The sequence below is a fragment of the Erythrolamprus reginae genome, chromosome 3 (assembly GCF_031021105.1).
Source record: "Erythrolamprus reginae isolate rEryReg1 chromosome 3, rEryReg1.hap1, whole genome shotgun sequence".
Classification (NCBI taxonomy): domain Eukaryota; kingdom Metazoa; phylum Chordata; class Lepidosauria; order Squamata; family Dipsadidae; genus Erythrolamprus; species Erythrolamprus reginae.
Genome location: NC_091952.1, coordinates 190,352,612 through 190,379,594, shown reverse-complemented (window position 1 = coordinate 190,379,594; position 26,983 = coordinate 190,352,612). Strand labels below are relative to the sequence as shown.

At 39.6% G+C, this 26,983-nt stretch overlaps 1 protein-coding gene across 3 annotated transcripts in view; it reads right to left on the bottom strand.

Moving 5' to 3' along the window:
- The window catches only part of NETO1 (neuropilin and tolloid like 1), a 105,992-nt gene that overhangs the window by 27,520 nt on the left and 51,489 nt on the right, over window positions 1-26,983 (bottom strand). For 2 of the 3 annotated variants that reach the window (XM_070749134.1, XM_070749133.1), the window contains exons 5-7: window positions 17,740-17,781; window positions 17,520-17,647; window positions 5,576-5,804 (exon numbers count right to left, since the gene is read on the bottom strand). In XM_070749134.1, the coding sequence (XP_070605235.1) occupies window positions 5,576-5,804; window positions 17,520-17,647; window positions 17,740-17,781 (399 nt within the window). Of the gene's footprint in view, window positions 1-5,575; window positions 5,805-17,519; window positions 17,648-17,735; window positions 17,782-26,983 lie in introns of those variants that run through there. The other variant, XM_070749135.1, reaches the window with a different exon arrangement.

The window sequence follows — 26,983 nt, the reverse complement described above, 5'->3', positions numbered from 1 at the left end:
CTCTGCCTTTTCGCCCGGACCTGACCCCCGCTCCGTGGCAGGTTAGGGGCGGAAAACTGGGTGGTGGTCTAGCAACTGGTGTTCTCCCTTGGGCATCTTTGGGGATGATTGACAGGTTCTCTCCAAGCTTGTGGTGGAAGCGACCTGAGCAGTTGGGGGGAACCTGTCTTTGGGTCACGCACCTTTAAGTCCCCTGTTAGGGGTTAGCCGGCGTGACCCCCCTCATGCAAGGCATGGCAGGGTCTCAGGTGAGGGAGGGGTCCCTCACCTGGACTAGCATCGAGCTACGCCCATAAGTTGCCCAGGAAGTTTATGTGACGCAACTTTTCCGCCCCGGAAGCAATTGTTTGACCCTGCAGGTCCATTGTTTGGGTCATAGTTGTTATGCAAATTTTTATGCTAATTTATGCTAATTTATTTGAATAAACTATGCTAATTTAATTTAATAAAAATGACCCAGTTAAATCCAGCTCTTGTGTCCGTGTCGTTACTCCGCCTCTCCTGCAACAGCTTTCCTTGCCATCTTGTCATAATATAGTCCCTTCTTTTCTAGCAAAATGAACCTTGCTAAATGTAGTGATTTATGAAGATGGTATACAGCACAGTGAAATGCCATCTGTCTATGCTGTTGTATTTTCATTTAATATTCTGTTTGTTTAGACCAATTACATATACATTTCTCAAAATGTTGATATAATATTCTTCGGTGATATAATATTCTTTAGAATGTCTATAGTTTGGGAAGTAGAAAATTCCACTGCATGTTTAACCCATTGTAATTATTACCACATTTTTCTAAGCAATTTAATTTGTCACTTTGCATTATATGCTATTACTATTTTTATCTACCACCAACTAGTGTGGAATGGATAAGCAATTCATATCATAGTTCAAAACTTGTCTTAGAATTTAAACTATGCTTCAAGGTTGCAGAATAAATGAATATCTTAAACATCTTAAACTCCAAAATTTGGCTTGGTAAACATCCCCCAAAGTACCTCAGAAACATTTAAGATTCCCTGAACAGAAATCACATAAATACATCTGGCAGCTCTTTAGGTAAACAGAAAGCTTCCTTAGTTGTTATACAGCTTATAATGTAGCTGAAAAATAAACTAAATCACTCAGACAATGTGGTTTTAAAAGGCAGAAAGAATGGTGTCACTTTTTTGAACTATACTTCTAGAAAATACTGAATCTTCAATGCTTTCACAGTTGTTTCTAAGGAAACAAGACACAATGCATTTGATTTGAATAAATAAAACTGAATATTAAAGAATGTTTTGATCATAGAAAAAATATTTAGGAACAGCATCAGAGTTATGTGAGATGAAGGTCAGTTTGATTTATGAACTTGGGAAGTTTAAATTATAATTTAAGCTGTATCATGCAAACTAAAAATCTCTAGTCAGAATGCATCAGAATTTTGTTAACCTAAATCAAATTACGCAGAAAACTTTTCCCTATACATTTTCAGAATGTTACTCTAAATGGCATCTTCTGTATCAGAACACAGTAAAAATAATTGTTGGTGGTTTTGGGGTTTTTTTCAGAAATAAGCAACTTTTTTGGTACATTCCTAACTGCTGATTCTTCATTTTCTTTTTATCAGTCTCTTCCAGAAAAACATTTACCCCTTTCCATTCTGTAATATACATCCAGTTGGATAAGTAGATTTTTAAAAGGTGAGTACAGATTTGCGTTTGAAAAAAAAGGGATGGGGAACTTTAAACCACATATATTTAATTTGACTTGATAAATCATTTTCTGTTAATCAATTGTTTTCTTCCAGTCTTTGACAATTAATACCTCGGAAGGAAATTCTTCCTGAGTATTTGTCTTCTATAAATCAGGTTTATTCGATGTATATACAATTACATTAATAAATCTTACCATGTGAATATTGGTTATTTTTAGTTATTTGGTACTGACATTTCAATAAGTTTGATTGCACAGACATAAGTGCATTTAATTAGCTTGTAAACATCAAGTGTGTGGGTTGATATATGCAATTCAATATGCAAAAAATATATATGAAAACAACTTTCTCAGAATGCATGAGCAGAAGTTCAGAATCTTATCCATTGTTCAATAAAGACCACTGATCTTACTTACTTAGTAAAGAAATACAAATTAAATCACCCATGACACTCATTCAGCTTCTGCTTAACTTATCAACTTATCAAAGCCCACAACCGCATTGAATAACAACACTGGTTCCAATGTCATATTAACTGCTGTTATGAAGGACTTTTTGAAACAAAATGGAATCTGTCTTTCTAAAGCTTAAATCCATTAATCTGTGTTCTGAAGACTAGAAAATAAAATAAATAAATTTTCAAATAAATTCTTTCTCTATTATTTGAAGAGTATTATCACATAAATCCATGGCCTTTTTGTTTTGAAGACTAGACATTAAACTCCTTCATTTTCTTTCCATAGGAATATGCCTAACTTTATATTCTGGCTTCTCTGGAGGTCCTCCAGAATTTAGCTATCACAGGGATAGTCCACAATTTTCTCCTATAATTTAGAGTTTCTAAGCCTGACAACCCTCCTTGAATCTGTTTCAGTTCTTCTTAATCCTTCTTATTGTATTATGTCTAAAACTAGATATTCAAAGTAAGGTATTCTGATACCTGTATTATTCCCCATAACTTGGCAACTGTGTAAAACTGGATCATCTTTAATAATAAGCAACTATTTTAAAATCTTTTCTGCAAAAACTATAATCAGGGCTGTTACCTAACTGAAAGCTTTGCATGTCTTTGTTCTTTGTTGCGTTTTTGACATACTGTATTTTTCGGAGTATAAGACGCACCTTAATTTTGGGAGAAGAAAACAAGGAAAAAAGGCCTCTGCCTCTTTGCGATTTGACAAACAGCGGACAGCACAGATGATATACAGTGATCCCCCGGTTATTGCGTCCCCAACCATTGCGAACAGGGTAATTTGCGAATTTTGAACCCGGAAGTCAAAATACCATCTACGCATGCGTGCCCTTTTTTCTATGGGCACGCATGCGTAGATGGCGCCGGGCAGATCAGCTGCTAGGCGGCTTCCCTGGGTCTCCCCCCTCTTGCTGGCGGGAGGGCGAAGCCCCCCCCCAGCACCCGCTCGCCCGCCCTTCGCCCTTCGCCCGGCCACCCGCTCGCCCACCCGCTCACCCTTCGCCCTGCCGGCTCCGATTGTTTTAAAGCAGGCGCGCCGTTCTCCGCTGACTTCTAAAGCGGGGAAGTTCGCTAGGAGTCAGCTGAGAACGGCGCGCGTTTTAAAGCAGGCGCATGTTTTAAAGCAGGCGCGCCGTTCTCCGCTGACTTCTAAAGCGGGGAAGTTCGCTAAGAGTCAGCGGAGAACGGCGCGCTTGCTTTAAAACGATCGGAGCCGGCCGGCTCCGATCGTTTTAAAGCAGGCGCGCCATTCTCCGCTGACTCCTAGCGAACTTCCCCGCTTTAGAAGTCAGCGGAGAACAGCGCGCCTGCTTTAAAACGATCGGAGCCGGCCGGCTCCGATCGTTTTAAAGCAGGCGCGCCGTTCTCCGCTGACTTCTAGCGAACTTCCCCGCTTTAGAAGTCAGCGGATGGGGGTTCGGGGGGTGCTAGCGAGCCCCCCATGTCGGCGGCGACATTGTAAAACACCCGCACCGCCCCCAATCTTCGGCTCCTCGCTAGCGCTGCGGAAGTTAAAAACACCATCTGCACATGCGCAGATGGTGTTTTTACTTCCACAGTGCTACTTCGCGAAAACCCGCTCGTTGCGGGGGGTCCTGGAACGGAACCCTCGCAACGAGCGGGGGATCACTGTATACTGTTTGCTGTGTATTTCTGTGCATGTACGCCTGACCCATAGAAATAGCAAAGAATTGGAGAAATGTACATTATGGCAGTATATTAATCCCAGAAAGCTTTCTTAAATGTAATCACACTTACTCCTCCAAATTATTTAAGTAGAACTACTCCAAACATGAATAAGTCAGGGTTTAACTCAGTTGCCTTATCTTAATACTAATACTTAATACTAAAACAGGACATTTCAGTTTATACTTTTACAGATCTTTAAAATTGTTGTGGCTTTCTGGAAGTATTCTCTGCTATTTAAAAGAAGATACAATAGCACTGGGCCTCTTCAGATCAAGCATTTATTTTAAAAGGCTTCTTCATTTTGTTAAGTTGTCTAGAACAATAATAAAGTCTAATAATTTGAACATTCTATAGGCACTTATAGTTATTGATTTACCTCCTTGCAGCAAAAAACAAACAGCCAGTTTCAGATTTTGCCTCCCCCTGCAGCAATTTATCTCCGTGGAGTTTTAGTTTCACTTTCATTTTAGCACTGGTGCCGCCAACTTCAATCAATTAGCTAAGTGTGGGGAGGCAGATAATCAGTGGCTTGTGCTTATCAGGCTCTGCTTCTGTTTGCTGCAAGGAGATAAATTACTCTTTGAGGCTGGCTGGGTGGGGCTACATCAGTGTATAAGACACACCCATGTTTTCACCCTCTTTTGGGGAGTAAAAAGGTGCATCTTATATTTCAAAAAATATGGTAGTTCTCTAAATCACCACAATCATTTCTCTTTTCTAAGATATTAAATCCACTCCTTGTAATGTCTGTATATTTGAAAAAGATCTCTCATGAGTCCTTTGGGATTGGGCAGCATAGAAGTCAAATGAATGAATGAATGAATGAATGAATGAATGAATGAATGAATAAGTGAGTGAATGAGTGAGTGAGTGAGTGAGTGAGTGAGTGAGTGAATGAATGCTTAGTAAGTGTTGATATTTTAATCCTCATACATATTCCTTTCTTCTTTTGTTGTGGCCGCCCCAGCTTGTAACAGTTCTAATGGTCATCTCCCCAGCTACTGGTTTGAGTGGCTTCAGCTGATGCCCCGTGGAAATTGCCATTTCCTTGTTCATGTCCATGCCTCTCTTGTTTACCATCCTCCAGAATGGCTTAGTTCAGTGATGGCGAACCTATGGCATGGTGCCACAGGCGACACGTGGAGCCATATCTGCTGGCACATGAACATGACTCTGTGAGGGCATTTTTGTCTTCCAGAGAGTCTCTGGAGGGTGTGGAGAAGGCATTTTTACCCTCCCCCAGCTCCAGGGAAGCCTTTGGAGCCTGCAGAGGGCAAAACACAAGCCTAGAGGGCACACCAGAAGTTGGGAAACAGGCCATTTCCAGCCTCCAGAGGGCCTCCAGGGGGGAACTGTTTTTGCCCTCCCCAGGCATTAAATTATGGGTGTGGGCACTCGTGCATGCACAATAGCACATGCCCATGCTCTTTCGGCATCTGAGGGAAAAAAGGTTCACCGTCACTGACTTAGGTCAAACGAAGACTCCCCCCCCCCCAGGAAAGCATTCGTCTTCCTGTGATGCATGCCACGCCTTTCCTCTCATACATATTCCTGACAAGCGAGGAAATTCAAGTAACTATTTACCAGTTAGGATTCCCTTTATAGAGAGATAGGGAAACATCTTACTTGGTTATCACACATAGTCATATTTATTTGGTATGAAGGAAAACACCATTAAAAGTTAGATGACAATGGGATTCTTTTAAGTGTCTTACGTTCTTGGAAAGATGTGAAGAGCATCTGGAATCGGCTATTTCGACTGCCTTCATCTGCCCACATGCGGATTACTCCAAGACCTGTACGTAGCATCACGTCATTAGCAACAGTACTGCAAAACTTTGCTTTTAAATCCTCCACTGAGCTACTTCCATCATAGACAGCCACAAAGTTCCTTTTGCATTCATTAGAATTCTGCATTTCATAGTCCAAGAATCGTAAATATATCTATAAAAAAGAGAAAAGTGAACATGACAGCATAGACCAATACTTGCATTTCCACATCACTTTTTGTTTTTCAAAAAATCCAATGCTCTACAGCAAAACAGTGAAAAACTATCATATTTATGTTCCTGAAAGATAGCATACCACAAGAAAACAGGATCGTGAATGGCACTGAGAATCCTTTTTCTAACCATTTATTTATCTATAATGGCAAATAACCATTTATGCTTATCACAAACTCATGATCAAGTCTATGTATATGCACATAATATTAATCAAAGATTTTATATTACTCAGAACAGAATAGAAAATGAGTATTCTTCATATAGTTTCACCACGTTACATTATTTACAGAAAAGAAAAGAAAGAAATATTTTGTCCTTTTTTCTTCTGTTTGTCCTCTCTTTTCTGTTTGTCTCAAAACTAGTAGATCAGTTGTTTTAAAATCCAGGAATGTTTGAGAAAGATAAATGTTTTGGCATTCTTCTCTTATTTCTTTAAGTAGTGAGAACATTACCTACTTATTTTTAAATAATAAAATACAGCTATCTAGAATTCGTTAATTTTTCTATAATTTAATTGTGAAATATCAAAATGCTTCTACTGGTGTTATATCTCTCTGCACTTCAAACTTTAATGGTCCAGAGCATTAATTGATTCTGCACAGCAGATTCGATTAATGCCTAATTAGACCTAAGGCAGGATCAGCAATTTAAACAATCAGTTCAAAATAATTTAGCAAACCCCTTGTGTCCAAAAGACAACTAACAGGCCATAGGTAAGCTTTTAAAGCTTGGGAAATGTGACATTCATCCATAGGGGAAAAAAATGTTTGTACGGCCTGTCCATTTAATTTCTTTAAATTAATAATGACAAATAGTTTATAATATGCTGGATAAAACACAAAAAGGGACAAAGAGCTACATTATTTTGTTCTTGTTCTTGATTATACTCAAAAACGTTTAGGATGATAGGAAGTAAAAGAAATATACAATCTGATGGGCAGAAGCAAGTGAAGTACAGCCCAACAGAACAAAGATGTTTCAAGGGGAATTTTTCTCTCTCTTATACTACACTGTAAATATCAAAATTTCATACATGTTTCGTTCTAGAAAATTAGTGGCTTTTGTTCTACTGCTGCAGAAATAAATGTTTATTTTTCTAAAAAATAATAGCAAATTAAGCATATTGATCCAAACTTTTGCCGCAACTATGCATCCAGACTCAAAAGCATCTAATAGCTTTTGATATATCATTTGGTATACAGTACAGTATATTTGGAAAATAGATCTTAAAATTTATGTTGCACCATTTCCCAAAGAACAAATTTATAGTACTTTATAAACTTTGCGTCCAACAACTGAGAAAGATCTTTAGCTTCAAAAAACCTTGCATTTCTAATGAAAAAGAACTCAGTATTGTATGGGGCCACGTACTTAGTCCTATTTTTGGCTCCCAAAAAGATGAAAAATGACCCACAGATATTTCAAGTGAATGTTCTTTTCAAGCCAATTTGTCCTTAAACAAATAGCAACATCATCAAAATAAAATTTGCTGGATCATCGGATGTTTTAGGTGAGTGGAAATGCTGTAAAGTTTATTTTCTAATCAGTTAAGAAATTCAAAAGTGATGGAACCACAATGCATTTTATTTCAGTCTTTTTGAACTAGGAATCGTTGCTATCCACTGTGAATGCTGTATGTATAGCCTTGATGTTAATAAAGCAAGACTGAAATTTTCTTCAGGTGATCAAAACGATCATCTGCTGACTGAATTCAGTGTTTGCTAATAAGTGAGGCCTTCTCACAAAAAAAAAGCAGAAAAGAGCTACAGAGAGAAAATGACATTCTATATTCAAACTTGACAGACAGATAGAAGACAGACAACAGAAAGCCATATAAAAAGAGACGTGGCTTTAATCATCCCATCATGCTTACCTTTAGCATAACAGCAGCATTACAGTAAATGCAGACTTTTATTGTGAATCTCACATGTGACTAACCAACTACAGCTAACTCAAATATTGTGGCATTTCTATTAACTTCATTCTCCTAATACATATACTGCTTTACAAAGTAATCTAAATCACTTCTGACATTTCATAATGTCAGAAGTGATCTATTATACATCTGCAACAAACTCATTATATTCACGTTACCTGTCATAATTATAACAGCCGTAACAACATTTAGCAAGGTTCAAAAACCTAATGAACTAAAAAAGGAAACAGAAAATATCTAAGCTAATTGATTATCAAGTCACTAATTAACTTCACTTTTAATCAAGTATATCTCCTTTATGTTTTAAAGTCATACATGGCGAAAAACCGCTCTGAGAAAGTGATGGAAATTTTAAAAATAAATTGGAATAAGATCATTTAAAAAAAAAAACACAACCTACATCATCTTGAAAGGTTATCCTGTCAACCTAAGAAACTATCTCACTTCTGAACTGATCAGATCTAAATTTGGCTATTGTAGCACTTATAATAAGATGGAGATTAATTATCAAAATTAAAAGTACTAGTTTCTGGAAAGAGACTAAAAGCAGTGGCTTTAGTCTCTAAATGGATTGGTGTTGAATAAAGGTTGATCTAGTAATGCATGTCATATAAAACAGCTTGCTAATGAATGTCTGAATGACTATCTTTAAAAACCCAAACCTTCCTCTTTTGGCTCCTCTTACTTTGCTGAAACTATAGAAGCCTGTAGAGGCCCAAAACAGGATGTTTTAAATATCAATACTTTTTCATTGGAATTCTTTAGTGGGTTTTTAAGAAATTTTTTTCAGCCTTGACTTTATTTTACGATTCCTTAGCTAAGGACCATTTATAATTTACAAATAGAAAATAGGGCTTTAGGGAGTTTTAACCTAGTTTTACTCAAATACTAACGGCGTGTACAGGGCTCTTTAACTTTCCAGTCAAATAATTATTAGCTACTACTTCAAAACAATCGTTGTTATATCCTATATGGCAGGGAAGGAAAAAATTATTTTACTGTTTTTGTTTTTCTGTCAATAAGTCTGCTTTTGAAAAGAAATGTTTTGTGTTTCATCTGTTATTTTTTTAAAATAGAGAAAAAAACAATATTTAATATGCAGTTCTTTGTATACTTGCATTATGATCAAGTTCCAGAAAATTAGAGAACTGCTAAGGAAAATTCTCCCACTGGACAAGAAATGTAAAGAGTATGTTTTTCCCCACACTTTTCTAAGAGAAAATAAAGAGACTAAGGGTGCATGTTTTTGCTATCAATTGAAGTGAACCGAACAATGGAGATCCATTTGTATCCATTTTGTTTATTATTTTACAAGTAACTCAAGCCTGCAAATGTATCCAACGCACCCTTCTTCCTCCTTTCTTCCCCACAATATCATCTCTGTGAGATGGGAGTTGAGTGAGATTTGGGCCAAGATCATCTTGCTGGCTTTCATGGCTAAGGTGATATTGTGGTCTCCTGCTCTTTTAGCCTGCTGCTTAACCACTAAATCAATGTTTCCCAACCTTGGCCACTTGAAGGTATCTGGACTTCAACTCCCAGAATTCCCCAGCCAGCATTTGCTGGCTGGGGAATTCTGGGAGTTGAAGTCCAGATACCTTCAAGTGGCCAAGGTTGGGAAACACTGCACTAAATGAATGAGGGAGGAACAAACTGATAGCGGATACTCTTCTCTTAGGTTCCACCATTGGAGCAACCATATTGTATTATCTCTTTATAATTGGGGAATAAAAACAGTAGAGAAGAGAGCAAATAGGGGAAATGAAATTCTTTTTTTTAAGAGAGAAGAAATCAATTATTATACAGAGGAGGATTAGAGGTACATCAAATATGCAAAGTCTCTGTGCAATAAATCTATTTGTTGCCATTGTTTTTGTATGAATGGAAATCATACTTTTATAGACAGAGGAAGTGAATTTAATTATTTGAAGGTTCTGTTTATATATCTGTATATTTATAATTATATAAATATTGACAATTAAAGTGACTATATATATATACTTACTTAATCCTTTTCCTCCTAATGGTAAAATCTCAGTTCTAAGTGACTCATCTCGCCACAAATCCCTATTTCTGTGATGCCGTCCAATTTTCAAGTGCAGCCTGAAACTCTGTTGTTGCCCAGAAGTTTCATATGCAAATTGTATAGTAAGTAGACTTCATCTACATAATAATGACCATGTCCAAACAAGGTAACCCAGATGTTGCCATCCTGTGACCCCCACCACACTTTATGAATGACTATTTTTTCACTGGATCTATAAAATAACTTTAGCATTTCAAACAGGCCTACTGATATCCAAAGATCGCTTATCCTAATTTTGGCATTTATTTATTTATTTATTTTTATTTATTCATTCATTTGTCCAATGCATAAATACATAGGAAGAAAAATAGACATGTAGTAATATATGCAAGGGTAAAGGTGAACTTATAGGAGAGGATATATGAAAGGAAGAAAATATATATGAAAAGTGAGAGAAGGGAAGACAATTGGACAGGGGACGAAAGGCACACTGGCACGCCCCTTACTAGCCTCTTAGGAACCTGGAGAGGTCAATCGTGGATAGTCTAAGGGAGAAATGTTGGGGGTTAGGGGTTGAGACTATTGGGTCCGGTAATGAGTTCCACGCTTCAATAACTCGATTGTTGAAATCATATTTTTTACAGTCATGTTTGGAGCGGTTCGTATTAAGTTTGAATCTGTTGCGTGCTCTTGTGTTGTTCTGTTGAAGCTGAAGTAGTCATTGACCAGTAGGACATTGCAGCATATGATCTTGTGGGCAATACTCAAGTCATGTTTTAGGCGCTGCAGTTCTAGCCTATCTAGGCACAGGATTTTTAGTCTATTTTCGTAGGATATTCTGTTTCGAGTGGAGGAGTGAAGGGCTCTTCTGGTGAAATATCTTTGGACATTTTCAAGGGTGTTGATGTCTGAGATGTGGTATGGGTTCCAGACAGATGAGCAGTAGTCCAGGATGGGTCAGGCAAAGGTTTTGTAGACTCTTGTGAGTAGTGTGAGATTGCCTGAGCAGAAGCTGCGTAGGATCAGGTTAACAACTCTAGAAGCTTTTTTTGCGATATTGTTGCAGTGGGCTTTAGCACTTAGGTCATTCGATATTAGTATTCCAAGGTCTTTTACTGAGTGTGGGTTGGCCGTGAGAGATTGTTTATTCAGTTCGTATATGCGGTTTGGATTCTTTTTACCGATGTGGAGGGTAGAGCATTTGTTGGCATGATACAATCCCCTTGTAAATAATAGCTCAATAATGCTTTCAGTTTCAAGGCTCAGCCTGAAAGACTGCTATATGACAAAGTCTACTTATAAACATGTAGTAATCGTATATCTTCAGTGGAATCCTTTGACTATAAATAAAGATTTGTCTGCATGGAGTACTAGAAGTTGTATCATTTTCTTGTAAAATTATCACTATTTAAAATTCCTTATAATTTTTTTCCTGCATTTGCCTAAGGAGAGACTAGCCAAAGCATTTGTTATAATAAAATAATGAGTCACCAAATCCTCTTGTATATTAGTTCAAGATAAATATAATAAATAATATTGCTTAAGATTAACCTTGGAAATAAGTATAATAATAGTAATTACTATGCTAAACTGTTGCATTAAAAGCAGAGTTGGTAGCATCACAATGACAATTTTTTTCTTCCACCGCTGTATTTAAAAAAAGGTTCCAACTGAAAATTACAGTTCTGATATATTAATCTTCCCTTTTAAATCACTAACAATTTTCTAATTTTTCACTGTGAGCATGGGTGCAAACCTCGTATGCCGACTAAAAATCACTAAATAGCTATTCCATTAGAGGAATTGAAAAAGACCTACCAATACATATTAGTTAAGATGTAAAAACTGTATAGGTAAATATTTTGTCCAATTATACACTGCTATTTTCAATGGAGATACACACACACACACACATACACACACACACACACATCTCCGCACTAATGATATTCCAGAAGATTTTAAAAAAACTGATTCTATTCCCAGGCCCTGGAACTGAGTACCTGCTAGGTCCCTGTTGGGCAGGGGTGAGCAACTATGGCCTCTTTATGACTCGGGAATTCTGGGAGTTCAAGTTCATAGGTTGTAACGTGGCCACTGTTATCTACCCCTGCTGCTAGGTGTTCTATGTAGTATGTGGAGTATGTTATGTCTGGAAACACATGGCTTCTTTTATCAATTTAAACAAAAATTATAATGTAAGACATTAAAATCTCTGGCCTTAAGTCAAATAAATATATGAATCCATAGTGTTTTTGTTTATTTGATATTATTTCAAATGGAGCAAGATAGTATATTCTTATTTTAGAAACCTATTCTTGTATGTCTTGCATTATAAATACTTTCTTATGAAACATTGTTATGTGATTGAGGAAAATAAAACCACCCTGTTCTACATTTTTGTTTTACAATGTCAGAAAAATCCACTTTTTGAACAATTTGATTTTATTGTAATTTTGACCATAATAAAGGGCATTTCAAAGGTGTTTCTGCTTTGGAATGTCACTACAAAATGGCAGAGCTGTTTCCAACAAGAATAAAATAACCTCACCGTAGCCCTGACGTATGTAATTAGTAGCCCTGGTTATATTACAGTTTTAAATTACTGTCTTGCCACTTTTAAGGTTAGTATTTTTAAAATGAAAAAAAAATCAATGCAGATTGAACTGGGAGTGGGGTTTTTTTTATTATTTTAATTTGAACACAATAGCCCCTGATGACACATATTAAAAGAAAATTAATTAGTCTAAATTCTGAATAACATATGAGTTCAGTAAAAGCTCTCTCATAAGCTCTTCGTAGTGAATCATTTTTGATAAATCCTGTTTCATCAGTCACTGTACTTTTGCTTTGACAAGATTTATTGGACAAGTCAGAAAACCATCATATGAGCCTGTCTGTATTCAAGCAAAGTTCACCAGAATTTTGCTCTTTTCATTTGGTTTGGGGGTGGGGATCGCATTGGAGCTAGCAAAAGCATATCTATTGGAAAAGTAATAAATTTCCCCTCAAATATATTAAAGACTCTGAAATCTGACAAAAACAAAAGCTCACAGTTAAGAAGCAGAAATGGTTTATTCATTTCTAAGTGAAGAGAGCTTTATACGCACATAAAGAATGGGCTCCTATTCTGGATGACCAGCCTACGTTTCTTACATATTATGGTATGTTATAATTTCTGGCCATGAGCAATAGATTTTATACAACTCCTATGGTGGTCCTGACATATTGTTAGAAAATTCATCAGTTATGTCAAGCCAGTTCCCTTACTTATTAAATTTATATGTTTCCTAATGGGAGAACTTTCTTTCCTTCTTACCTTCCTTTGCCAGTCCAAGTTTGGAACAGCAGCATTAAAAGTGGAAACAAAAGAAATTCTGTGGATGGCTTCCTTCTCATATTCATAACGAATATGCGTTATGGCGAAGGAGGGTACTTCTAGTATTCATCTTCTTTGCTGTCCGAAGTCGTATTTGCTAACTAAGGGTCTTAAAAGATTACATGTTGTCCACCCCAATATTTCCTATTGTACTAATATAGTTGCATATTCACCTCTATTTTTACATAATTGCAATTCCATCTCTTCATAATAATTATTATTTTTGGGCTCATATACTACTAAAAGAAGAAAAATGTGTACATAACTCCAACTCTTTTAAGCTAGATAAGCCAACCTGATGAAAAATTCCATCTGAACAAACACTGTTGCAATATGGTATGTGGCATGTCAGGCTTACCTATTCCAACCACAATCTTTGCACACTCAGAAGAGTATTTGCTATGCAAGTCAAATCCTATTTTTAATTATGCAGGATGCATGAAAACAAATAGAGCTCTATGTTTGGAAAAAAAATCTCAAAGAAATAGAGAAGGTCTGGATCTCTCATTATCCAAACTTTTAAAATAAGTTCCTATTATATATTTTAGTCCTGTATCATTATTTTTAGATTGACAAACAAAAGAAAATTCCCTCCAAATTAGCTGACTACCTTTAAATCTGTTTGATCTTAGCTTTATTAAATTATACATATTAAGGTCTATGACTGTTCACCGCCTCCTCCTCTTGGCCGCGTCTGTTTGATCTTCAGGCTTCCACCTCCAATCATTCCAGCGCTGACTTTTCTCCTTGGCTCATTCACCGAACGGGCCCAAAAGCCCGTTTCCTCTGGGCTTTTGGGTGCATGGATCACTTTGCCACCAGCCAACAGAGAAGCAAGAATCCCACCCCCTTCTTCATTCCTTCCTTTCCATTTCCATTTCATAATAATTAAAATGAGAGTTTACATATATGTGAAAAAAATCAATAAAAATAAAGGCCACATACTATAGAAGAACTATATTAAAATAATTATTCACAGAAACCCAGATGCACATACACATGTGTACATACGTCATATATGACTAATGTGATATCCTATTGTTGGTATGTAGAGAATATGAATTTCTATGTCACATTATCGAAGTACAGTTTTATGCTGTATGATGCAGGAGAGAAATATACGGTTTCAGAACCATAAATGGTATCTGTATCTTTTTGTTATGGCCAATAATCAACAGCAACTTTGTGTAAATATTTTTAAAACAGCAAAAAACCCTGCTCCAAAACAACATACTCAAACCTGGCAGAAAAACAAATTATCCTGATCCTGCCAACAGAAGTATGACTGGACCCATTATGTCCCTTAATCCTATTCTCTACAACAAAAGACAACAACATCATTAACAATGTCAATTTAAAAAGGTAACTACAGTGATCCCCCGATCATTGCGAGGGTTCCGTTCCAGGACCCCTAGCAATGATCGGGTTTTAGCGAAGTAGCGCTGCGGAAGTAAAAACACCATCTGCGCATGCGCAGATGGTGTTTTTACTTCCGCAGCGCTAGCGAGGAGCCGAAGATTGGGGGCCGCGTGGCTGTTTTAAAACATCGCCGCCGGCATGGGGGGCTTGCCAGCACCCCCCGGACCCCCAACCCGGGTTTGGGGGGCTGCTAGGAAGCCCCCCATGCCGGCGGCGATGTTTTAAAACAGCCGCGCGGCTTCCCAACTGAGTCCCGAAGACAAACGTCAAAGGCGAACTTCCGCGTTTGTCTTCGGGACTCATTGGGAAGCCGCGCGGCTGTTTTAAAATGTCGCCGCCGGCATGGGGGGCTTCCTAGCAGCCCCCCAAACCCGGGTTGGGGGTCCGGGGGGTGCTGGTAAGCCCCCCATGCCGGCGGCGACGTTTTAAAACAGCCGCGCGGCCCCCAATCTTCGGCTCCTCGCTAGCGGGCAGGCAGGCGGCGGACAAGCCGTTCGCTGGCGCCGCTCGCTCGCGCTTCCCAGCTGAGTCCTGAAGCCAATTCGCTTCAGGACTCAGCTGGGAAGCGGCGAGAATGAACGGCGTGGGCGGGCGAGCACGCGGGCAGGCAGGCGGCGGACAAGCCGTTCGCTGGCGCCGCTCGCTCGCGCTTCCCAGCTGAGTCCTGAAGCCAATTCGCTTCAGGACTCAGCTGGGAAGCGGCGAGAATGAACGGCGTGGGCGGGCGAAGGGCGGGCGAGCGGCAGCAAGGAGTTTGCGTGGGCGGTGGGGAAACTCCTCGCTGATGCCCGCCGCTCGCCCTCCCGCCAGCAAGAGGGGGAAGACCTAGTGAAGCCGCCCAGCAGCTGATCTGCCCGGCGCCATCTACGCATGCGTGCCCATAGAAAAAAGGGCGCGCATGCACAGATGGTGTTTTTACTTCCGGGTTGCAAAATCGCCATATAGCCATTTCGCAATGATCGGGGTCGCAATACCCGGGGGATCACTGTACTTGGATATCTCTCTCAAAATGTCTAATGAGAATGCAACATTTATGCCATTACATCACGCACAAGTCATCATTTGTTTCTCTTGTCTACCTTTGGAAACATAAGAACCACTTCCCAAAATCTCTCCATCATACATTCAGTAAAAAAAAAAAATGAGGAAATTCATGGCTACACTAGCTGCCTGTTGAATGAACTAACTATATATGGAATCTAAACCATCTTCCTTAAAGTACTTAATTAATATAAAATGTTCTTACTCAATTTGTATAACTTATGCTAGAAAAAGTATCGTATACAACAGGGGCCAGCAACCCATGGTTCTGGAGCCACATATGGCTCGTTTAACCCTCTGCTGTGGTTTCCTATCAGATGATCCCACCACTGGTTCGCCCCTCCCCTCCTAGTCACTCCCCAGCCTCCGAAGGTCAAACACAACCCTCATGCAGCTCTCAATGAAATCTAGTTTGACACCCCTGACATATACCCTTTTTCCAGTTTATTCTCCAATTGCCTTTACCTGTTTTATTGCTGATTTATCTGCTGCTGTAATGGAAGTCTCAGCGTGCAGTTTTATTTTCCTCTCCCACTGTAAGGACCTATGGTCATTGGGTGCTTGTAGGGATTAGAAAATTAGCACAGGAAGCATTAGGCCTGTGGAGAAGCACTGGGGGAGGGGAAGTTTCCTTCTCTAGAGGTCCCATTGGATCACCATTGATTCTTCTATCACCCTACACAGCTATAACTGAGAAAATTGTAATTGAAAAGAGGCTTTATGTGTGCGTGCCTGATGTTATGTGTATTCTGATTCATGGGCCTCCAGCAAATTCCAATCTCCAAAATCACTTATTTATTAATAAAAACTCACTCTTTATTCAAAATCAAGCACACATGTATGAAAATGCAGGGTTAAAACAGCACAGAAGCAAATATTATCTGTTTTAGAGCCAGCTTTGATATATATCCGGAAAGAGCACTAGAACTCATTCTTTATCTACATTCCTGAGATAAAGTCCCATAGTCAATTTACTGAAACATAGGTCTGCTCACCCGAGTCTTTTCTAACACAGCGTCCAACAAGGATGATATTTTTGCAACAGAAATCATGGTTTTAAAGCTTTGTTACAGCACACCCTCAGTTTCATGTCTCTTCCAAACAACAACATTGAGTTTCCACACCCCATTTCCCACAATCTCATTCCTTTATAATGTCTGGAACTGACATCAAACCTCAAAGAGCTATGGTTGTGAATTAATACCTTTTACTTTCTAACTCTTCTATCCTTCTAAGCATTCTTCTATAGCGAGGATTTATCCAATGATTTTCCACTCTCATGTCTCCTTCACTGTCTGACTGGGACCACTCTCCTAATGTCACCTCAACCCCGTCTAATGGTTCCTCAGGCTTACTCAAATTACTTTCTGCCTCTCGCTCTCTGCTTCCTCTGCTAACCCCCTGGCCCAGGATACCCAGAGGGGCCTGGCTCATCCTCCTCAGAATCAGACATGAACAGAGGTGGACAAGGGGTGCTCACAATAATGTGGGAATGACCTTGGAAGGTAGGAAGGGGATCCACAGACAAGTCACCAATCAGATCAGGCAGTTCAGTCCACAAGTAAGGGGGAAATGTCCCAAGGAATGAAATACATTATTTCAGATATTTCTGAAAAAAGGAAAGGAAAGGAAACAAACAAACAAACACAACAATGTAGGTCTGTTGAAAAAATAAAGCAAAGAACAGGTTATGGATGATGGTGAGAAAGCAGAAAGTTTTGTGTTTTTTCAAGTCTGTCTCTATTCTATTCTATTCTTTAAACAAAACAATTTGCAGAGACCAATAAATTCCTGTATTAATAGCCACTTGCTTACATGATTACCCCAAATCAAGGAATGGAACAGAACTGACCTTGGATCGTGGTGGTGCTCGGATGTACCATTTACAATCAACAGCATCAGAATCAGCAGCTTTCCCTTCTTTTCCGATCTGCACCGATTCCACAATTCCTTCAGATCCTCCCATTTGAAACTCACAAACTGAATAACGACAAAACATAAAGATCAAGCAAGAAGAAAATCAGATCAAATACAAAGGTTTTGAAGTGCTATGGAAAACTGAACATACCGACCTGACAATGGTTTCAAAACCCCAAGATCCTTGAATTCGGGATCTGAAAGTGAAACCAAGGAAGAAACAAATTAGCCTGTTTTCCCAACACTCTTAAAAACATTATAATCAAGCTTAATCTTAATTATGGGTATCTGAAGAAAACCATTAAGTTGAATATTTTTAAATGAAATTTGTTCTTTTAAAAAGCAAAGTTAGCCTCAGGTGGTTAATTTGCTTATTTACTGAATTTCTACTCTGCTTTTCCAACAAAAGGTAATGACTAACAAAAACAAACACATTTAAGCACACAAGAAAAGTTCATTTAAAATGATGTCCATAAAAGAGACTAAATTCAATCAATTATAACTCATCTGACCAACCAACCCAGAGGCTGCAGCTAAGGTCAACCCAACTACATAATAATTACTTGCTGGCACAAGAAAGTAACAAAGAAACTAGCTTCATTTCCTCTTTCACTAAAGATGTATATTATCTACATTCTTTAAAAAAACCTAGGGCTAATATAAAAGTTAAATGAGATTTAAGTGCAGTATACATTTTATTAAATGAAAATTACTTTAAATGTAATTTAAATTATTGCCCTTCATGAATATAATGCTTTTCCCCTTCTGTCATGTTAAACCATTGAAATTTAGATGCCAGGGGTCTGGAAGATTCATTCAAGTCTTAAGGGAATCCCAATTTAACCAGACTGGTGTGAAGTATATTGAGTCAGATTCTCTTTGAATGTTCTACCAATATCACTCTACAGCTCCTTCATTCATTTTATTTCTGCACTTCCCTTGAAATAAATCTAATAGATCTAATACCTAAGACACTTCTCTGTTTCCTATTCCAAAAGCCTTTGAAGAATTGTCTGCCTTGATGCCTTTCAGTTTCAAGAACCATCAAGAAACTATTCAAATCTATCAGTTTGAACATGTAACAAGTAGAGTTGTCAAAACAAATAGAATTATATGGCATTTGTTCATAGTTCACTAAACAACTAAGGGTTTACTACATCAAATGGAGTTTTCCTCTCTCCTTATCTTCAAGAAAATTAAATAATCAGACATAAAAGAATACCACATCTGCACCCCTCTAAGAGATTGCTGGAAATGCTACTTTTCCTATGTCAAATATAGGATTACGGCAAGAATTAGTTTGGGTTGGTAGTTAAGACATTAGAAACCTTATGCATAAAGCCAGATGGAATATTGGTAAAAGATATATTTAAGTGTTGTTTAATATTAGAATGTATTAATTCATAAAACTGGATTAGAATTTTAGAACTATAGAATTACATAGGTAAAATTAATGGAAGATACATATGATAAACAAGCGGTTTATGGTATGTACTGTATGATTTTATGAGTTTGCATTATGCATTTAAAATATACTTGGAAATGTAGAAGATTGATGAAAGTTAATAATAGTAAATGCTAAGTGCCTGAAAATTAATTGAGCTTGGAAATATTGAATGAAATTATGGAAAAGTATAATTTATGGAAATATATTAATTGATGCATTAATTTTCTTTTGATATTTTACTTTTTCATAGGGGCTTTTTTAATAGTCCAGCCCTCCAGCAGTCTGAGGGACAGTGAACTGGCCCCCTGTGTAAAACGTTTGGGGAACCCTGATCCAGACAAAGTAACAAGCATACATAAGAACATAAGAGCCATCCTGAATCAGGCCAAAGCCTATCAAGTCAAGCATTCTGTGTCACACAGTGGCCCACCAATTGTACATGGAGATCTTGAGCAGAAAGAGAAGGCAAAGCCCTCCCTTTCACTTGACCCCCAACCAATGTAGAGAGGGCACTTGGACAACCATTTCAATAACCACCGATACACTTGGCATCCATGAATTTGTCTAATCCTGCCTTGAAGCTATCCAGGCTGACAGCTGTCATGACCACTTCTGGAAGTGAATTCCATAAACCAATGACCCTCTAGGTAAAGAAATATTTCCCTTTATTTGTCCTCACTTTCTTACCTATGAGCTTTAGAGAGTGCCCCCTCGTCCTAATACTATGTGATAGAGAAAATAATTTTTCTTTATCCACCTTTTCTATACCATGCATGCTTTTCTATCCCATACATATAGGAAAATAATGGCAACCACTACAGAACAAATAATGGAGAGGAGCGGCATACAAATCTAATTAATAATAATAATAATAATAATAATAATAATAATAATAATAATAATAACAACAACAACAACAACAACAACATGAGTGGTTATGTTCTGACTGTATCATTCTACTCAATATTTGCAACAAATTTCACCTTTGTTGAAATTATGATTACTAATCATTTTTCCACAACCCCCCCATGTTTAATTTCTATTATCAATGTGATTTGAGCATGATCAACTGTAACCAACATGTCGTTGTCATGTTTAATTTGGGTATAACAAAGTTAAATTAACTCTTTATATATTTTTGTACTTTGCTTATCTTTGATTTTTATGAAAGTTTCTTATAGGTCAGATAAAATCATATTGTAATGATTATATAAGTTACACTAAAAAATTAGGGATAATTGACTAATTTCAAGGAAAGAATCTCAATCTCAATATAATTATTTTCAAGTCCAAAAGATACAATAATGAGTACTAGTACACCCACACCTTACTTATCAACTGCCTCAAGGATAAATAATTCAAAGTTAAAATTGTTCTGAAAACCTAACTTTGCAATCAGCATCTCTTTCTCTGTTATATGTTTACCATTACAGTCATCACAATCAGTTAGTAAGTGCTATTCTGTGCCTGACCTGTTTTGTTTTGTTTTTACATTTTGCACAGCAGAGATTTGGAGAGAAAGGGATTACAAGAGGATAAGCAGGCATATGGTGGGAAATGCACATCAAAAGGAATTTGCTGGCACTGGCTATTTGTCTGGTGCATATAGGCCTGGAAGACTACTCCAACAATAACAGCCAAGTTCAAAGAACATCAACGACTCAATGGTTCAAATCTGAACTACATATATTACCTTCTATTAAAATTGCCCAGAGATTTAGCTGGGGAGGACTGAATCTAGCACAGTCAAGAAGAGATGTGGACTGGATTACACAGCATAAGATCCAATTCAGAAAAAAAGATCAAGTTTCAGAAAAATGAAGAAAAAAACTTTATGAGACTTTTACAAAACCAGTTGTGGTTCTGCACATTTTGGTAAGAAGAGAAAAGAGTTGGTTCAACGTGTTCTGTAGTATGAGTCTGCGGAGAGGGGCGGCATACAAATCTAAATAATAAATAATAAATTAAATAAATTTGTGTCATGTCAAATATAGAAGTTCATCCATTGATATTCAAAAGCTAGAAAATGAAGTTATTTCCACACAGGGGTAATGTGAGACTCAAATGAGATCCCCTTACCACTAACAATATTGTCTTTTGAGTTAGAGATAGGTCACCTTCAAGGGTTAGGCTGACAAAGAGTATACTGCAAATCTTGAATCACTGATCTGTTTCCTGCAAGATAGGACCCACAGCTGTATCAACTGAGTCTAATAAATGACTATTTCCTTCACTGAAATTATATGGCTGTTGAGCTGGAGAATTCACAGATTGCAGATATGTTCCTCAGGGATGCAGTCCCATCCAGAAAAGGTACATCTCACATATCCTGACATTCCGCTCCTAGAATCAATAAAAGTGTAGTCTTGCTCTAAATACAGCTTCACCTTTTTTTACAGTTCTTTATATTCAGAGTAGCTCAAGTTCCTGCTAGCTGAGTTCTCAGAAAGAATAATTATAGCTAAGTATCATTAGCATATTAATGGAACTAGTCCTAGCCAAGAAATTATCCTTTCCAATACCTTCATGTCAATATCAATATTAAAGGAAACAAATCAGAATCTTGTGAGACAGTCTACCTCCCCAAGTAATCAAACAGAAGTCTCGCAATACAATAATGCCTCATCTTATGAACTTAATTGGTTCCGGGACGAAGTTCGTAAGGTGAAAAGTTTGTAAGATGAAACAATGTTTCCCATAGGAATCAATGGAAAAGTGAATAATGCTTGCAAGCCCAAAACTCACCCCTTTTGCCCATTACTGCCGGCATTCGTATCCTTGTTTGGGGGTGGGTGGCAGCAGGGGGGGATGTGACATTCCCGGCGCTGCTGCTGCTTCTGAAAGGGAAACTGCCGCCACTATCCTCTTGTCCTGGCAAAAGGGATGGAATCTGCCGGGATGTGGCAGCCCCACCCTTTGGGAGGGTGGGGCTGGAGCAGAGGAGCGGCTGTGAAGGGGCTGGCTTGGCGAAAGCACTCCCAGCGAAGGGGCTGTGAGAAGGTTTTCTCCGAGTGGTTCGGGAACACCTGCCCCACCCCTCTCACAGCCCCTTTGCTGGGAGTGCTTTCATCCAGGGCTGTCAGCGAAGGGGCTGCAGGAGAGGTGGGGCAGGCATTCCCAAAGTGCTCTTGGAGAAAGCGCTCTCGCAGCCGCTTTGCTGGGAGCGCTTTCTCATAGTGCTTCTGGAACGCCTGCCCCACCTCTCCTGCAGCCCCTTTACTGACAGCCGTGCACGAAAGCGCTCTCAGCAAAGGGGCTGCAAGAAGGGTGAGGCAGGTGTTCCGGAAGCGCTTGGAGAAAGCATTCCCAGTGAAGCGGCAGCAAGAGTGCTTTCTCTGAGCGCAGAATCCCGGCGGGGGCTGTAATCAAGTGGAAAATCCCGGCGATGACAGTCACAAGGCAGGGAAATCCCTGCGGCAGTCAGAGAGCACACGTGCAGTACGAGAGTGCATGCGCAGTAAGAGAGTCCAAGCTCCCTGGCTCAGGTTCGTAAAACGAAAATGGTTCTTAAGACAAGGCAAACAAATAGTATAACCTGGGTTTGTATTACGAAAAGTTCATATGAAGGTGCGTTCATAAGACGAGGTATCGCTGTATTACTTTGTAATCCAAAAATAAAGGAATGGAAATTGTGTCCATCTGCCTATTGCTTTCTCCCTTATTTCAAATGCAGATGATGGCACATACCACATTGGAAGATGAACATATGAGATAAGGAGTTGTGGATGAAAGCAGAAGGCCATGAAATATATTCCAGATATGTTCACAAATTGGGCATTTGTGTCTGTCACATTCTAGTTGTGAGTCTGCATCTGTTTCTTAATAGCAATTTTCAGCTTGATCAACAAGTAATCGCTTGTATCAAAATTTAGGAATTTTATCAACCGAAATAAGTAATGGTTACTCAATTTTATATTTTAATAATGCTACTACTACAATTCCAAGTTAACAAGCAGCACGCATTTTCTGTTTCAATTCTATCATTCCTGGGCCTCAGACTGTGCTTTATTATTATTTTCACTTTTCTGTGAGTGCTGCAGGCTGATGAATACTTTTCAGTTGTCACTATCTATGTTATGACCCAGGTGGGCAATGCCAAGCAAGCCTCCCAAAAATGTTCTATCTCTCCTCAAAAGAGTTAAACAATTGCCCCAAACCACAGTCCATAAATTATCCGACCAGTCCACAAAGCAAAAGTCCAGACAGAAAGCAAGAGCAGGGCTCAGAGCAAGACAAAGGCCCAAAACAAGGAGCAGTTTTCCCAAAGGGCACAGTAAAACAACAGACAAATGCAGTTCACAATGTTGTTTCAGTGGGATCTAGCACTTAGGTCATTGCATATGAGTACTCCAAGGTCTTTGACAGAGTGAGGATCATCTACAAGTTCACTTCCTCGAAATTTGTATTTTGTACTGTACTGCACCCATTTATCGTGGGTGTTACGTTCCAGGACCACCCGCAATAAACAAAAATCCATGAAGTAGGATTTTCACTTTTAATTCCCCACACATTGTCCCTCACTTCCTACAGGAGTCACCTCCTGCACCCAGAATACCTGTAGTGGCTCTCCTCCATGCCTATCAGCCCTATCGAGGTCAGTGCCAAGTCCGAGCCTCCTTTTGCCTGCATAGCTAGGCCTTTTTATTTTTTGCCGTTCGGCTGCGCACGCTCCCAACTCCTTGCCCGGCTGCTTCCTTGGGCCGCGGCACTTCCAGAGCCCCATCTGGCTCTCCTTCCTTCTCCCCCCTTACTTCGGAGATCTCTGCTCCCCGCTGCCTTTAAGCCAAACTGATTTGACTGGCTGGCTAGTTGATGGCAGGGACGGGAGGGAGGGGATGAAAGAAAGACACATCGAGCTCTTCATTGCCTTCTTCTTCAACTTTGAACTTTGTGCCGTGGTTTAATTCTGCTGTGTCTTTCTTTTGTCCCCTCCCCCCATCCCTGCCATCAACAAGCCAGCCAGCCAAAATCAGTTTGGCTTCAAGGAGCTCCCCCACTCCATGCATGCACGTGTGACACCACGTGTATGCACATGCATGCATGTGCCCCCCTCTGCCTTCCTCCAGCCCCCTGAGCATGCACATGCAACCTCCCACCCCATTTTGGGCCTAGCCAGCCTCTCAACAGCTTTCTGGGACCAAAAATGGGCCACATGGGGGGCCACCACACACCCGCTTCTCTCTGCCCCCTGCACATGTGTGCAACAACCCACCCCATGCATGCACATGTGTCTCCCGCATACACCCTGTCTTCCACGCATGTGTGGTAGATATCCAAAAATCACCAGGCCGGTGGGAGGTGCACCCACATCTGAGCTGGCAATGGCTCACGTGCCTGCAGAGAGGGCTCTGCATGCCACCTGTGGCACATGTGCCATAAGTATGCAATCATGGCCCTATAAAAGTGTCTCTTTGTTTGGAATGTGGTCTAATGAAAGCAAAGCAGGTTTTTCATTTTCTACATTTGACATAATATCACCATTATATCAAAAAGGCTATTTTCACAAAAGCATCTAGAGCAGTGGATCCTTGTGGCCCTGTGCCCTTTTGGAAATAAAGATTGTCATAGCTCTGGATTAGTTCAGTCATTTGTAAAGATATCTTTCTATAGATTATACAGCAGGAAGGGTTGTGAATCATTTATGCTCCTCTTTCCTGCTCAGTGGTATCTTCCTTGTTACAATTGGTATCAATTATTCTGCAATGACATAATTTGTAATATTTTTAGTTGTCTCCCCCTGCCTAGCTTTGCCTTTATTTGTCTGACTGAACTTGACATATTCCAACTGCTTCTGCTTGATTCAGCTTCTTTCTCCCCTTGTGGGCCCTACAGAAAGGACTGGAGTGAGCTTAGGAAAAGAATTGAAGAGGAAAGTATAGAACAAACCTGAGGCAAAATAATTAAATGACACAAGACCCAGGAGACCTAAAGCCCATCTGCAGTGCTGCAGGATTCCAGGTAAATATTTGAGCAGATACAAGAATAGACCAAAAGAAGAGTCTCAAGAATCTTTTAGCAGATAGCTGAGGCTGGAAACTGACACCATGCCAGCAGTGGTAGGCAGTTAAGTTGGAAGGTCACACCAGCTGCAAAAGGAAGAAGGAAATATGCCATCCAGGGGAGATCAATTCAACATAGACATCAATATCGTTTTATCAGCAATACAGTATTATATATTTGCATATCACATCTGCAAACTATCCCAGTCATACAATTCTGGGTAGTGGAAATTGTTTCTCCCTGCATCCCTTAATGATTATTTTTAGATTTGCCTCTTTACTCTAAGCCTGGGAATCAGTGGTGGGTTGTTATCAGTTCGGATCGGTTCAGATGGCAACAGCAGGAGGCTCCGTTTACCTGCCCAGGTATCATAATGGACAATCTTTGCATGCACACATCTCTGAACCGCTAGCAAAGGTAGCAAAACCAGTAGCAAAAATCCATTACTGCTTGGAATTCTCTGGAGGTCTCCTTTCTATATAACTAACCAGTACTGATTGCTTAGCTTCCTAGTTCAGGGAATATTGGCCGCACGCAGTTACATAAAAGAAATATGTACAAAAAATGTCTTCTACATGCTAATCACACTTGCCAATCTAACTCTATCAGCAATGAAAATATATGTTACATTGCACATTGCTGCCCCTTTTTTTCTGCTTTTAGTCTTTTTTCTGGTGGAAAGACTGGAATCTTAATTCACATCTCAACCCACATATTGATAGTGGGGCCTAATCATTCCTACTTCTTATTTTAATAAAGTAGAACAGTACATTTGTATTGATTAGGTTGGAATCCATATGACGGTATCAGTAACAAGCATTGAAACTCATCTTCAGTACCCTCCACCATAATATAACTAGACATCATGAAGTGTTTGGATACCAATAATCAATAACAGCAAAAAATAGATTTATAGTCACTTAGAAACATAGAAGATTGATGGCAGAAAAATACCTCCAGTATTGTTTCTTGTATTTTATCTTAGGATGGATCTATGGAACTTTCCACCAAGAGTGTCCTTACTATGCCAGTCTTTATTTATTTATTTATTTATTACTTAGATTTGTATGCCGCCCCTCTCCGAAGACTCGGGGCGGCTCACAACATGTAGAAACAAATCATAAGTAAACAGACAAATTTAAAAATATTAAATATTTAAAAAACCCCATATACTAACAGACGCACACACAGGCATACCATGCATAAATTAAACATGCCCAGGGGGAGATGTTTCAGTTCCCCCATGCCTGACGGCAAAGGTGGGTTTTAAGGAGTTTACGGAAGGCAGGAAGAGTAGGGGCAGTCCTAATCTCCGGGGGGAGTTGGTTCCAGAGGGCCGGGGCCGCCACAGAGAAGGCTCTTCCCCTGGGGCCCGCCAACGGACATTGTTTAGTTGACGGGACCCGGAGAAGGCCCACTCTGTGGGACCTAATCGGTCGCTGGGATTCGTGCGGCAGGAGGCGGTCTCGGAGATATTCTGGTCCAATGCCATGAAGGACTTTAAAGGTCATAACCAACACTTTGAATTGTGACCGGAAACCGATCGGCAGCCAATGCAGACTGCGGAGTGATGGTGAAATATGGGCATACCTAGGTAAGCCCATGACTGCTCTCGCAGCTGCATTCTGCACGATCTGAAGTTTCCGAACACTTTTCAAAGGTAGCCCCATGTAGAGAGCATTACAGTAGTCGAACCTCGAGGTGATGAGGGCATGAGTGACTGTGAGCAATGAGTCCCGGTCCAGATAGGGCCGCAACTGCTGCACCAGGCGAACCTGGGCAAACGCCCCCCTCGCCACAGCTGAGAGATGTTGTTCTAATGTGAGCTGTGGATCGAGGAGGACGCCCAAGTTGCGGACCCTCTCTGAGGGGGTCAGTAATTCCCCCCCCAGGGTAATGGGCGGACAGATGGGATTGTCCTTGGGAGGCAAAACCCACAGCCACTCCGTCTT